General features: G+C 39.3%; 1 protein-coding gene across 3 annotated transcripts in view; it reads right to left on the bottom strand.

Moving 5' to 3' along the window:
* Nucleotides 1-12,861, bottom strand: part of LOC144265167 (terminal uridylyltransferase 7-like) — a 45,381-nt gene that overhangs the window by 2,505 nt on the left and 30,015 nt on the right. For all 3 annotated transcript variants that reach the window (XM_077817498.1, XM_077817500.1, XM_077817499.1), the window contains exons 19-28: nt 10,847-10,936; nt 10,656-10,769; nt 10,452-10,529; nt 8,676-8,853; nt 7,535-7,582; nt 7,354-7,445; nt 6,307-6,422; nt 4,647-4,942; nt 503-579; nt 104-167 (exon numbers count right to left, since the gene is read on the bottom strand). In XM_077817498.1, coding sequence (XP_077673624.1) covers nt 104-167; nt 503-579; nt 4,647-4,942; nt 6,307-6,422; nt 7,354-7,445; nt 7,535-7,582; nt 8,676-8,853; nt 10,452-10,529; nt 10,656-10,769; nt 10,847-10,936 — 1,153 coding nt within the window. The remainder of the gene's footprint in view (nt 1-103; nt 168-502; nt 580-4,646; nt 4,943-6,306; nt 6,423-7,353; nt 7,446-7,534; nt 7,583-8,675; nt 8,854-10,451; nt 10,530-10,655; nt 10,770-10,846; nt 10,937-12,861) is intronic.

Here is a 12,861-nt window from a genome sequence, read left to right as displayed (position 1 = left end):
CATGCTGCTGCAAATATCCAAATCCCACTAACATTAAAAGGTCAATGGGACAGGATTGGTCCCCAGCAAAATGTTGCTGTTCAGTGGAATCTAATGTACAAACCTGTTTGGGGACTCAGGAATACTTTTCCTTTTTGTTTCCTCTTCTCCTCATGTAAAAGTATTCCCTAAAAGAGAGACAGAGACAAAGATAGGTTCACCGGATAGCAACTGTGAAAAAAACGGGCCGGGGGGAAGGTGGGGGGGAAGAATAGGCACCTATATAAGAAAAAGTCCCGAAAAACGGGATTGTCCCTACAAAAATGGGACCCCTGGTCATTCTACATAGAGATAAGCGAACATATAAAATTCAGCTATTAGGCAGGGAACAGTTCATTGGATTACAGATAAACAGCGTTGTACCTACAAAAGTGTACTGTAGTTGAAAACTGGAGCTTACTACTGTAAATGGTATTAAGTATACTAAAGAAGAATGTGATTCAGAAAATTATGTAGTGTTTACCTGATTTACTCTACCAGCATGTTTAACAGCACTGGGTGAAGAAGGGGATCCACATGAACCTTCTGACTTTGATCCACCTGAGAAATAAAAATAAAGTGAAAATTTACTGAAAAGGTAAAAATATTACCTTCCAATTAGAAACTCCAACTTATCATTATCTATATAAAGGCACTTGTATGCATGCCTCACCCCCCATCACCTCACAATCTTTAGTGTATTCAACCTCAACACCCTTAAGAATTAGGGAAGAACTATTATCCCCATTTGACAGAACTTAGGCACAGAGAGAGAAATGACTTGCCCAAGGTCATACAGTAAGACGAAGGGAGACCAGGGAATTGAACTTTGCCCCCTTACCACTGGATCATAGAGAACACTTTTGGGGCCACACAGAAAACAATTTCCAGAGTACAAAAGATTTATCAACAGGACCACCCTCTCCAACACACACATGTAATGACAGGCAACGGCCATCTCTGTGATTAATGTAGTTTTCAAATATATTCGACAACTTCATCACCACACTTATATGCTAGAAGTGACAAAGGTCAATATACAGCGGGTCACTTGGACTGAAAAACAGCTGAAGCTGCTCCCACAGCAATGAATAAACAGACATCTTGAATTCAGTAAAATATATTTTAGTCTTCACTCTCCCTACGTCACACTTCAGAGACGGGACAGAAGTAAATTTTTAAGAGAAATGTGAATGAGGTATGAAGAAATCTGACCAGTTAGGTTTGGGAAGTGAATTCCAGGGGTAGGCATAGGATTTAAAAGAGACATGGAGAAACGTGAGAGATAAAGGTGGCACTAGCAGAATGAAGCTGGCATTGGCAGAATGAGGGGGCAAGGGGAAATGTGAAAGGAGACAGTTCAGAGACACAAAGCCTTGACGGTAAGTACAAGACGTTTATATCTGATGCACAGTGAGGTGGAAAACTAGACAAGTGACTCAGGGTCAGAAACAGGGTGCAGCACAGATATGAAACTTCTGATTTGAGACTCTCCTCATGGAGAGGATTGATATGACAAATGCCGCTTTAAATGGCCAGGAAGAAGAGGAACTTTTTTCAGTGGCTTTAAATGCTCTGGGGGCTTATGTAAAGGTTCCAAGGAGGGCACCTTACCACCTCGGGAGATACTGCAATTCTCTATTCCTTCAGAGGCTAGTGATTAACAAAGGGGGCACCCCCTTACCTTTTCTTAGGAAAGGGCTCTACTTTAAACGAGTCCTACAAAAAGTGGAAACTAGGTCAAATAAAGGATGAATATAAACAAATAACACGTGTGTAGAGACAAAATTAGAAAGGCCAAGCCGCAAAATGAGATTAAGCTACTAGAGATGTAAACGGTACCAAAAAAACATTCTACAAATATGTCAGAAGCAAGAGGAAGACCAAGGACAGGGTAGGTCTGTTACTCAACGAGGGGGGAACAACACTAACAGAAAATGTGGAAATGGCATAAGTGCTATATGACTTCGTTTCAGGTTTTCACAAAGAAGGTTGGTGGTGACTGAACATCTAACATACTGAATGCCAGTGAAAATGAGGTAGGATCAGAGGCTAAAATAGGGAAAGAACAAGTTAAAAATTACTTAGACAAGTTACGACAAAGACTCTGGTGGCACCTTAAAGACTAACAGATTTATTTGGGCATTAGCTTTCGAAAGCTTATTCCCAAATAAATCGGTTAGTCTTTAAGATGCCACCAGACTCCTAGTTTTTGTGGATACAGACTAACATGGCTACCCCTCTGCTATTAGACAAGTTAGATGACTTCAAGTCACCAGGGCCTGAGGAAATACATCCTAAAATACTCAAGGAGCTGACATCTGAGCCATTAATTATCTTTGAAAAGTCATGGAAGACAGGAGAGAGCCCAGAGGACTGGAAAAGGGCAAATATAGTGCCCATATAAAGACAACCCAGAGAATTACAGACCAGTCAGCTTAACTTTGGTACCTGGAAAGATAATGGAGCAAATAATTAAGCAATCAATTTACAAACACCTAGAAGATAATAAGGTGATAAGTAACAGGCAGCATGGCTTTTTCAAGAACAAATCGTATCAAACCAACCTAATAACTGTATTTGACAGGGTAACAAGTCTTGTGGATGTGGGGCAAGCGACAGATGTGGCATATCTTGACTTTAATAAGGCTTTTGATATCGCCTTGCATGACCGTCTCATAAAACTATAGAAACACAACCTAGATGGAGCTACTATAAAGTGGGTGCCTAGCTGGTTGGAAAACTGCTCCCAGAGAGTAGTTATCATGGTTCACAATAAGCTGGAAGGGCATATCAAGTAGGGGCCTGCAGGGATCAGTTCTATTCAATACCTTCATCAATGATTTAGATAATGGCATTAGAGTACACTTATAAAGTTTGCAGACGATACCAAGCTGGAAGGAGTTGCAAGTTCTTTGGAGGATAGGATTAAAATTAAAAATGGATCTGGACAAACAGGAGAAATGGTCTGAAGTAAACAGAATGAAATTCAATAAGGACAAATGCAAAGTACTCCACTTCAAAAGGAACAATCAGTTGCATACATACAAAATGGGAAATGACTGTCTACGAAGGAGTACTGCAGAAAGAGACCTGGGGGATCATAGTGGATCACAAACTAAATATGAATCAACGGTGTAACACTGTTGCAAAAAAAGCAAATCTGGGATGTTGTAAGCAAGACACAAAAAGTAATTCTTCCACTCTACTCCACACTGACTAGGCCTCAATTGGAGTATTGGGTCCAGTTCTGGGCACCACATTTCAGGAAAGATGTGGACAAATTGGAGAAAGTCCAGAGAAGAGCAACAAAAATGATCAGAGGTCTAGAAAATATGCCCAAGAGGGAAGATTGAAACAATTGGGTTTGTTTAGTCTATAGAAGAGAAGACTGGTGTGTGTGTGTTTGGGTGGGGGGTAGAGAGGGGGGGAAGGGATGGACATAATAGTTTTCAAATACATAAAAGGTTGTTACAGGCAGGAGGGAGAAAATGTATTCTCCTTAACCTCTGAGGATAGGACAAGAAGCAATGGGCTTCAATTGCAACAAGGGCAGTTTAGGTTGGACATTAGGAAAAAACTTCATAACATTCAGGGTAGTTAAGCACCGGAATAAATTACCTAGGGAAATTGTGGAATCTCCATCATTGGAGATTTTTAAGAGCAGGTTAGACATACACCTGTCAGGGATGGTCTAGTTAATACTTAGTCCTGCCATGAGTGCCGGGGACTGGACTATATGACCTCTCGAGGTCCCTTATGAATCTAGGATACTGTATCTCAGCAGGATGATGAGGAAATTAGAGAAGGGACCAACCCAGCATACCAAGACACTTTGGCAACTGTCTCCTCTTTCAAGGAGGACCTGGCCTCATCCTAGGTGTTCCATGTCAGTCTGAAAGTCCTCCCTGAATTAGTGAGCAAATTTGAATGTGAGCAAAGTAGCATTACCCCCACAAGATAATGACAAAGGCTGCTGCAGGAAATGGATCCCCTCTGCCTGGCTGCTCACTTGAAAAGCTTCATTTCCATATCCTGTTGAGTAGTAACCATTTCGTGCTTATTGGGAATGGTTTAAAACCATTTATGGGGGAACTTGTCAAATACTTAAGCTTATTCAGAATGCAGTAGTTTAAGATGAGATGAGAATAGCTCTGAGGCCAGCCTTCGTGGAAGTACAATGCACTGAAATGGAATCTAAAGTTTGAAAATGGAGCTAACAGGGATTCTGAGAAAAGTGGAAACAGCCTCTGGAAATAGGAAAACTAACTCTTCTCCACACTGCATGGCCCACATCCTCAAAGGTAGATAAGCACCTACCTTCCATTGATTTCAATCTAATTTAGGAGCCTAAAGACCTTTGAGGATCTGGGCCATACAGCCTGTTTTCTGGCTCTAGTGGAAATCATGTCTCATCTTTCTAGGCAACGGGGTGCGCTTTAAGGCAGGCGGAGGACTAAGAAGGGAAATTAGACAATTGCATCTTGTCCCCTTGAAAAAGGAAGGTTCAGTACTATGTCAGTATATTTGATGAGATAGTAATCCAGACCCATTTAGTCAATCTCGTTAAATACTCCAAAATGATAGGGTCTGTTTAAGATGTCTTAGAATGTATCGGGGTTTCATACCTGCAGCTCCTTTATACTGTGGGCACTCTTTTTTAATGTGGCCTTCTCTCCCACAGTTAAAACAACGTTTTTCTCTTAAGTCCCTGTCCTCCTGCCGCTTCCACTTCTCTGCTGACTGCCTGGAAGACTTCTCTCTTCCTGTGTCCAGTGTTGCTCTCCCTAGTTTGTTTTTCTGAGGTGTACATAATATCGTTCCTTCCTTCATTGAGGTATCTTTTTCCTCTTTGCTTCTTTTCTCGTTGTTCTCGATGTACCTTTGGTTTTTAATATCTTCATGATCATGTCGTCGTCTCAACCTGCAGAAGCAAAACAGTGACATAAAAGCAAATAGGCTCTGTCAGATGAAGAAAAGAAACTTTGTGTTAAATAGTATATTCTTAAAGAGGATTTATGTGACACGCAACAAAGATGAATAAACGTATCTCTCTTTTTCCTAGAAGTCTACGTGGTGGGAGAACCAACATAAAATATTAAATAAATTTAGTAATATTCATTTATGTAGTTGAGGAAAAAACTTTCTGCTGAACTCTAATGGAAAATATGAGCAATATGTACTAAAGAAGCACCATACAATCAACTATGGCGAAAAAGCAAGACATCTTTACAACCAAAGTGTCTAACTCTGGGAGTAATTCTCATGGATTTCTCATCGAGCTGTACAAACTTCTTCCCGGTTACAAAACCCTAAATATAAAGTACTCAGTCCACAATTAGAGTGGTTTAAGTTTTTTCAAATCTGGACCGACAGCACTGTTATACAAATAAGAAATGCTAACTTTTAAACATGGTGGTTTCATATTACATACTGTATATACACAGAGATGCATCTAAGGGAAAAAATTTATGACGTAAAGCTCAAAAACCCCCTCCACCATACAATCAACCATGGCTGCTGCAGTCCATCCACTTAAGAGAAAGGCTCTAAGCAAAATGCTAAAAAGAAATTTAATATAATTAAAACTGGAACCAATGGTCGGGTAGTTTCAAAAATGCCTGTGTTTCACAGCCACTTAGAGGCTCTTGAAAATATACCCGATATTCTTTATTTGGGACTTCGGCTATGCTACATTTGCTTAGGCCAGGGTGCATGGATTCTTAACCTGGATGTCTAAGCAATATCCATTTCACAATTCACTAATCAAATATAAAACAACAACATCATACAGAAAAGGATACTTCAGACAGTTTCTGCTTGCGTTCCTGATTTGCTAGCTGCCAAGAAAGTGTTTTGTTGCTGCTTTTTTAAAGCTTGTTGAAGGTCTTCAGGCCAACTGGTTCCCCCCAAAATAGGTTTGTTTCATGTCTGTAGCATGGCTAGGAATACGATTGAGTCACATTTTCCCTTCAAGGAAAGCGCTCTTAAGGAGGCAATCCCTTACTGCAAAAGCCCATGTTCTTGGAGTCAGTTGGTGAAGAACATTATCTGATCAACACTGGACTATTTTCTCCTCAGACATTTAAGTGGTTCTGCTCAAATTTTCTAACTACAAGGATGAACTCTAATTTCTGTTACTTTTACATTTCTATCGGCAATCCAAGCCCCTTAAACACTGGACCCTCCACTTGGTCAATTTTCAGTATCTCCTGAATCCAACATTTCAGAAACTTATACAAACCCCTTGTACTACCAAAACCACACAACCCTTAAAAATATACGTACTTTCTCCTCAAGGGACAGTCTTTCATGAAGTGTCCAATTTTACCACAAATTCTGCAGCATCTGTCATTTGGGGCCAGTTCTCCTTCTGTCAGGACTTCTGGGTCAAAGAAGTATTCCTAAAAGGAAAGAATGTAGTGTTGTGCATCTATTTTTTTTTTTCAAGATTTGGAAACCTAAGCCAGCTATGTCTAGTGCTAGTGTAGACATGGCCTTTTTGTTGGTCAGGGGAGTGAAAAAAAAACCACTGAGAAAGCTACCGCTGCTCATTCGGGGTGGATTTATTTTGCCGGCAGAAGAGCTGTCTCCTGCCGGCAAAGAGCAGCTACACGGGAGACCTTTCAGTGGCGCAGCTGTAGCGGTACTAGTGTAAACATAGCCTAAGCGTGAGGCCGTATTAGCACAAGCAGCTCCCCAAAAGAGTGAAGGTAGGTGTGCTTTGTATCACTCCATTGGGGTGCCTACTGTAGAATCAGGAAGGCCATTAACTGACCACAGCTCTATAAAGAACCCAGTTTAGCCTTCTTGACCTCTTTTGTGGCCATGAACATTATAGTCTGAATGAGAACAAAGTTACAGCCATGTTCCACTCTCTGTAATGGGACTGCAATTCAGAGCTGTATAACATGGTGACAGGTGAGGGCTTCTCCTAACTCGCTCCCTGACACACTGCTGCTTTGCTCTAGGACAGCCTGTTTAACACAACACATTTTAGACTAAGCTGTTTGGGGTAGATGACGATTTACTCTACGCTTGTACAATGGAACCCCAACCTGGTTAATGTTAACAGGTGTTGCCACAATATAAGTGTTAAAAAAACCGAAACAACCCATCAACAACTTAGAGGCAGAAGCCGAAAGAACCACCACGATGGACGTTACCACTGAAATTGGAAAGGAAACTCTTCATTTCCCATGCATAAATTACCAAGAAGTTCTTAATAGAGTGCAATTGTTTTCATCTGAGTCATGTGTGAAACTTCACAGTAGGTAAGAGATTTAGATACCAATGAAGAGTGGGTGTGTATCGCTATATTCTAAAGACACTTACCATTTTTGAGGGATATTCTTTAGGAAATCCTTTTATTGGGGTACCAAATACCCTTCTGCCATTGATAAAAGCCTTCATTATAAAATTTGTCACTAGGAAATAAAAGAAAAAAAAATCAATTGTCTAAATAAATCAAGACCCTCAGCGGATTTGTGGAATGCTTGTGGACTGGGTAACTTACTTTTTCTTGATAAGCCAGCTCCAAGATTGTGGTTCAAATCAAAGGGATCTGTGTGAAGAAATCTGTAGGTATTACTAAAGTCCATATGAAAGCGAACTATGAACCAAACTGATTAATATGAACACAAACAAGCTCATGTTGCTATTACTGATGCAGAATCAATACACTGAAATTGATTTCTCCATATCCTGAAAGAGGATATATTCAGAAGACAGAATCTCAGCAGTCTAGCTATGAACCAAATTGACCAAAATGTTGAAAAAGAGCAATTTTTGAAGGTGAGAGGAAACCCCTCCCACTCCCGCACCCTTTCTATCAAAGTTAGATGAGCTAGAAAAACAATGTCTGCATTGACAAGATTTCCCGCATATGGACCCTGATGCAACACAGCACTTAAAGATTTGGTGAACTTCAACTAAATTTTATCTCTGAGGGATTATTCGTATGCATAAAAGCGAAGCATGTATTTTTTACGTACTTTGCTGGATTAGGGTTTCGGTCTTCTAACAAAAAGGAACAGATTTAAAATATAATGCATTGCATCATTTCAACATTCTGCATAATGCTATACGAAAGCTAATTGAAGAAATGTTTAAGCCAGTCAAACTGATTTGAAACTAGACACTTAATCTTTTCTAAATAAGGGATATGATAAGAACTAAGTAGAGCTGGAGTAGAAGCAAGCTAAAAATCATTTTCAGCTCGTCTGCAAAACATACTAGCAAATGTCATTGTTAGTAACTAGCTTTTACATTCATCTCTGAGTCTGAAGAATCTCTGAGTCTGAAGAATCAGGGAAAAGATTACACAGTGAGACAGACAGACTATGGACTGAATTCCAGTTTCCTTAACCATTCTGATAGTCAGCCCTCAAACAAACAAAATAAAATGTAAAATTCGCTTTTCAACTTTATTTCAGTTGAAAAATAAGGGCTAAATTCCAACCCGACTGAAGTCAATGGGGGGTTTTGTCCCTAACTTCTGAGAGCCAGGATTTCACTCAATGTACTTAGCCGGAGGAAATATCCTAATCCAGCAGGATGAAAAAGTGAAAAACAACATGCGAGAAGAGCAGATTTATTCAAATGGGTTTTAAAGCAATTCCATCCATCAATGAGCTCTGTATTAATTCCTACAATACCTTCAATAACAATATATTTGGAGGTCCACTGCTTCTTGAAAGTTGTAAGCAGATTTTTTCTTCTGATGCAGATAACATGTTCTTTGAAATCAAATTCTTCCGTGTAGAAGCGGAGAAGTCCCAGCCATAGCTCCCCAACAGATTCAGTGTTTGAACCATAGTCTGGCCAACAGGCTGGCTGGAAGTTAGAGAGAAAGATTTCTTCTTCTGAGATTCAGCGATTCAGACAGATTAAGCAAATGCACAGTCATCATTTCAGAGTGTTAGATTACACATAATTGTAATTGGTTATACACAAGTGTGGTTTAGAGTTACTCTAAATCACTTTCCATCCTTTTATATAGTTTGAAGGTTAATACTCAAATTTTGCTGTTTAAATGGTTGGTGGGTATTTTTAGTGTGAAGAGTAGCAATGTGTTGCTTCTTTTTAAACAACTCGCTGTTTATTTTTGATAGCATGCAAAATTGATATGCGTATTGTTAGTTTACTGTTAGGCTGGGTGCCCCTTCAACACAAAGTTATTCCATTGAAGGGTTATGTCACTTATCATCAGGTAGGGAAGAAAGCAGCAGTATGGCACGTTGGTGGTTATTCTTTAACAAACCTGATAGGATTACTGTTGAATGCAAAGCACTCAGGTTTTGCAAAAATATTTATTCACAGGTGCACTGGTCTCTTGTACTGTAGACAACCAACCATGTTATGGTAGCTTGACAGCACAAAATTGGGATTTCCACACATTTCCATTATATGCCAAATAGTTTTAAGTGAATGGCTTTATCCCCTATACCGCCTTGGAAATCTCAGCTTTGAGTGTTTTAAATAAACTCAGAGATTTATATTTTGGAAGGTCGATTGTATTTTATTAGGCTAAGCCAATAAATATGAGTATGTACAGTTCTATACAAAAAGAAAAGGGAGTACCTGTGGCACCTTAGAGACTAACAAACATATTTGAGCATAAGCTTTCGTGAGCTACAGCTCACTTCATCGGATGCATTCAGTGGAAAATACAGTGGGGCGATTTATATACCTAGAGAACATGAAACAATGGGTGTTACCATACACACTGTAATGAGATTGATGGTAGCACCCATTGTTTCATGTTCTCTAGGTATATAAATCGCCCCACTGTATTTTCCACTGAATGCAGATGATGAAGTGAGCTGTAGCTCACGAAAGCTTATGCTCAAATACATTTGTTAGTCTCTAAGGTGCCACAAGTACTCCTTTTCTTTTTGCGAATACAGACTAACACGGCTGCTACTCTTGAGTTCTATACAAAAGTTTCCTGGCATGCCCTTTTACAAAGAAGATACTCTGCTTTCAAGTTTCATGCTTGGCTCTCTGTCTTGAGTAACATTACTCTTTTCTCCTCCAAACAAAGTACCATGTCCTAAGGCATGTGCTGTTATAACAGTATCTGGCTCCATTTAACAGCGGAAAAATATTTAGCAGATTCTTTTAAGAACATTTTCAGCATAGTTCTAAACACATTTAGATTACTAAAGCAAGGTGCTGAAGTATCGCTTCACAATTCCAATTGTAAAGGCTGACACAGCTAGGTCCAGTAATAGTTGACATTTTATATAACTAAATGAGAAGCTCTCATTTTCAGCCCGTATGTAAAACAGATTAGCAAAAGTCGTTGTTAGTAACTACCTTTTACATTCATCTCCTGCATTTTTCAAATACATGCCTTACCAGAGGTTAGTTTCACTTTACAGAGTTATTGCACGATAATGCTGTATCAGAAAAGTGAATAGAAGACTCACCAACTCATCTATTTTGTCAAAGAAATAAACATTCCAACCATCAACTAAAACTTCAGGCTTCTTTGGCTCCTTGTAGATCTAAGAACAGAAAGTTAACTAGTTAGAGCATGGCTGTTCAGACTTGATGATTTTGATCCCTATTTTGGTCAAGAGTGCACCAAAAAATATCTAACTGGGACCAATTTATTTCTTGACATACGGTACCTCTTGGAGAGCAGGAATGACTGGTGGATTTCGCTGCTGAAGAAAATAAAGCACCATAAGAGTATACGCATAGGAGGACAGGCTACCTCGAGATGCATCTCCAATGTCACACATCTGGAAAGAGAAAAGCAAATTATAAAACTTTTTACTGTGGCTGTTATCACTTTCAGAGTGCCTGAAGTGTTACTCACCTTTGTAAAGACTTTCATTGTGTAACACAGATATTTTACTCTGGAATCAATGGCTGCATAAGAGGACAAGAGTCTTGTGTTATGCAGGGCCTGTAAATAAATAAGGAAGTCAAGTATGGGAAACGGCGTGAGGTGGAAAAAGTGGTAGTTAGCTAACGCCTCTGATCAGGGAGGCTTTGAAAACGACCTATTTCCTTGAGAGGAGCACAGACCTACAATGATTCACAACCACTTGCACTTGAAAAGCTTGCATCTGTATGAGGGCTGTCGATTAATCGCAGTTAACTCACACGATTAACTAAAAAAAAAAAATGAATCGCGATTAATCGCACTGTTAAACAATAGAATACCAATTGAAGTGTATTAAATATTTTCAGATATATTGATTTCTATTCCAACACAGAATACAAAATGTACAGTGCTCACTTTAGATCATTAGTTTTGATTGAATTTGCATTGTAAATATGAAAAACAAAAGAACCAGTATTTTTCAATTCACCTCAGACAAATACCCTAGTGCAATCTCCTTATCATGAAAAAAATACAAATGTACATTTTTGTGTTACATAACTGCACTCAACAACAAAACAAGGTAAATCTTTAGAGCCTACAAGTCCACTCAGTCCTACTTCTTGTGCAGTCAATCGCTAAGACAAACAAGTTTGTTTACACTTACGGGATATACTCTGCCTGCTTCTTATTTGCAATGTCACTTGAAAGTGAGAACAGGCATTCACATGGCACTTTTATAGCTGGTGTTGCAAGGTATTTATGTGTCAGATATGCTAAACATTCATATGCCCCTTCATGCTTTGGCCACCATTTCAGAGGACCTGTTTCTATGCTGATGACGCTCGTTAAAAAAATAATACAGTAATTAAATTTGTAAGTGAACTCCATGGGGGAAGAACTGTATGTCTCCTGTTCTGTTTTACCCGCATTCTGACATATACTTCATGTTAGAGCAGTCTTGGATGATGACCCAGGACATGTTCGTTTTAAGAACACTTTCACAGCAGATTTGCCAAAGGCAAAGAAAGTACCAATGCGGGATTTCTAAAAATAGCGACAGCACTCGACCCCTGGTTTAAGAATCTGAAATGCTGTCCAAAATCTGAGAGGGACGATGCATGGAGTATGCTTTCAGAAGTCCTAAGAGAGCAACCCTCAGATGCAGAAACTACAGAACCTGAACCACCAAAAAAGAAAATCAACCTTCCGCTGGCGGCATCTGACTCGGATGATGAAAATGAACATGCGTCTATCCGCTCTGCCTTGGATTGTTATCGAGCAGAACCCATCATCAGCATGGACGCATGTCCTCAGGAATGGTGGCTGAAGCACGAGCATGAATCTTTAGCTCACCTGGCACGTAAATATCTTGACACGACGGCTGCAACCGTGCCATGCGAACATCTGTTCTCACTTTCAGGTGACGTTGTAAACAAGAAGCAGGCACCATTATCTCCTGCAAATTGTAGCCAAACTTGTTTGTCTGAGCGATTGGCTGAAGTAGGACTGAGTGGACTTGTAGGCTCTAAAGTTTTACATTGTTTTATTTTTGAATGCAGTTATTTTCTTGTATATAATTCTACATTTCTAAGTTCAACTTTCATGATAAAGAGATTGGACTACAGTTCTTGTGTTAGGTGAATTGAAAAATACTATTTCTTTTGTTTTTTACAGTGCAAATATTTGTAATCAAAAAGAAATAAAGTGAGCAGTGTACACTTTGTATTCTGTGTTGTAACTGAAATATATTTGAAAATGTAGAAAACATCCAAAAATATTTACATAAATGGTATTCTATTATTGTTTAACAGCACAATTAACCGTTTTAATCGCTTGACAGCCCTAATATGTATGAATATACATGTGTCTGTGTGTGTACAAATGTGTGAGCACATACACTTTCACCTATTTACAACTTAAACTGTTAAGTGCACTGAATTAAAAGGCAAACGCTGCAGTTGTTTGGAGCTCAGCAAAACCACTTACCGAGTTCTGCACATTAA

Source organism: Eretmochelys imbricata, chromosome 5 (assembly GCF_965152235.1).
Source record: "Eretmochelys imbricata isolate rEreImb1 chromosome 5, rEreImb1.hap1, whole genome shotgun sequence".
Classification (NCBI taxonomy): domain Eukaryota; kingdom Metazoa; phylum Chordata; order Testudines; family Cheloniidae; genus Eretmochelys; species Eretmochelys imbricata.
This window is presented reverse-complemented; position numbering and strand designations above follow the sequence as displayed.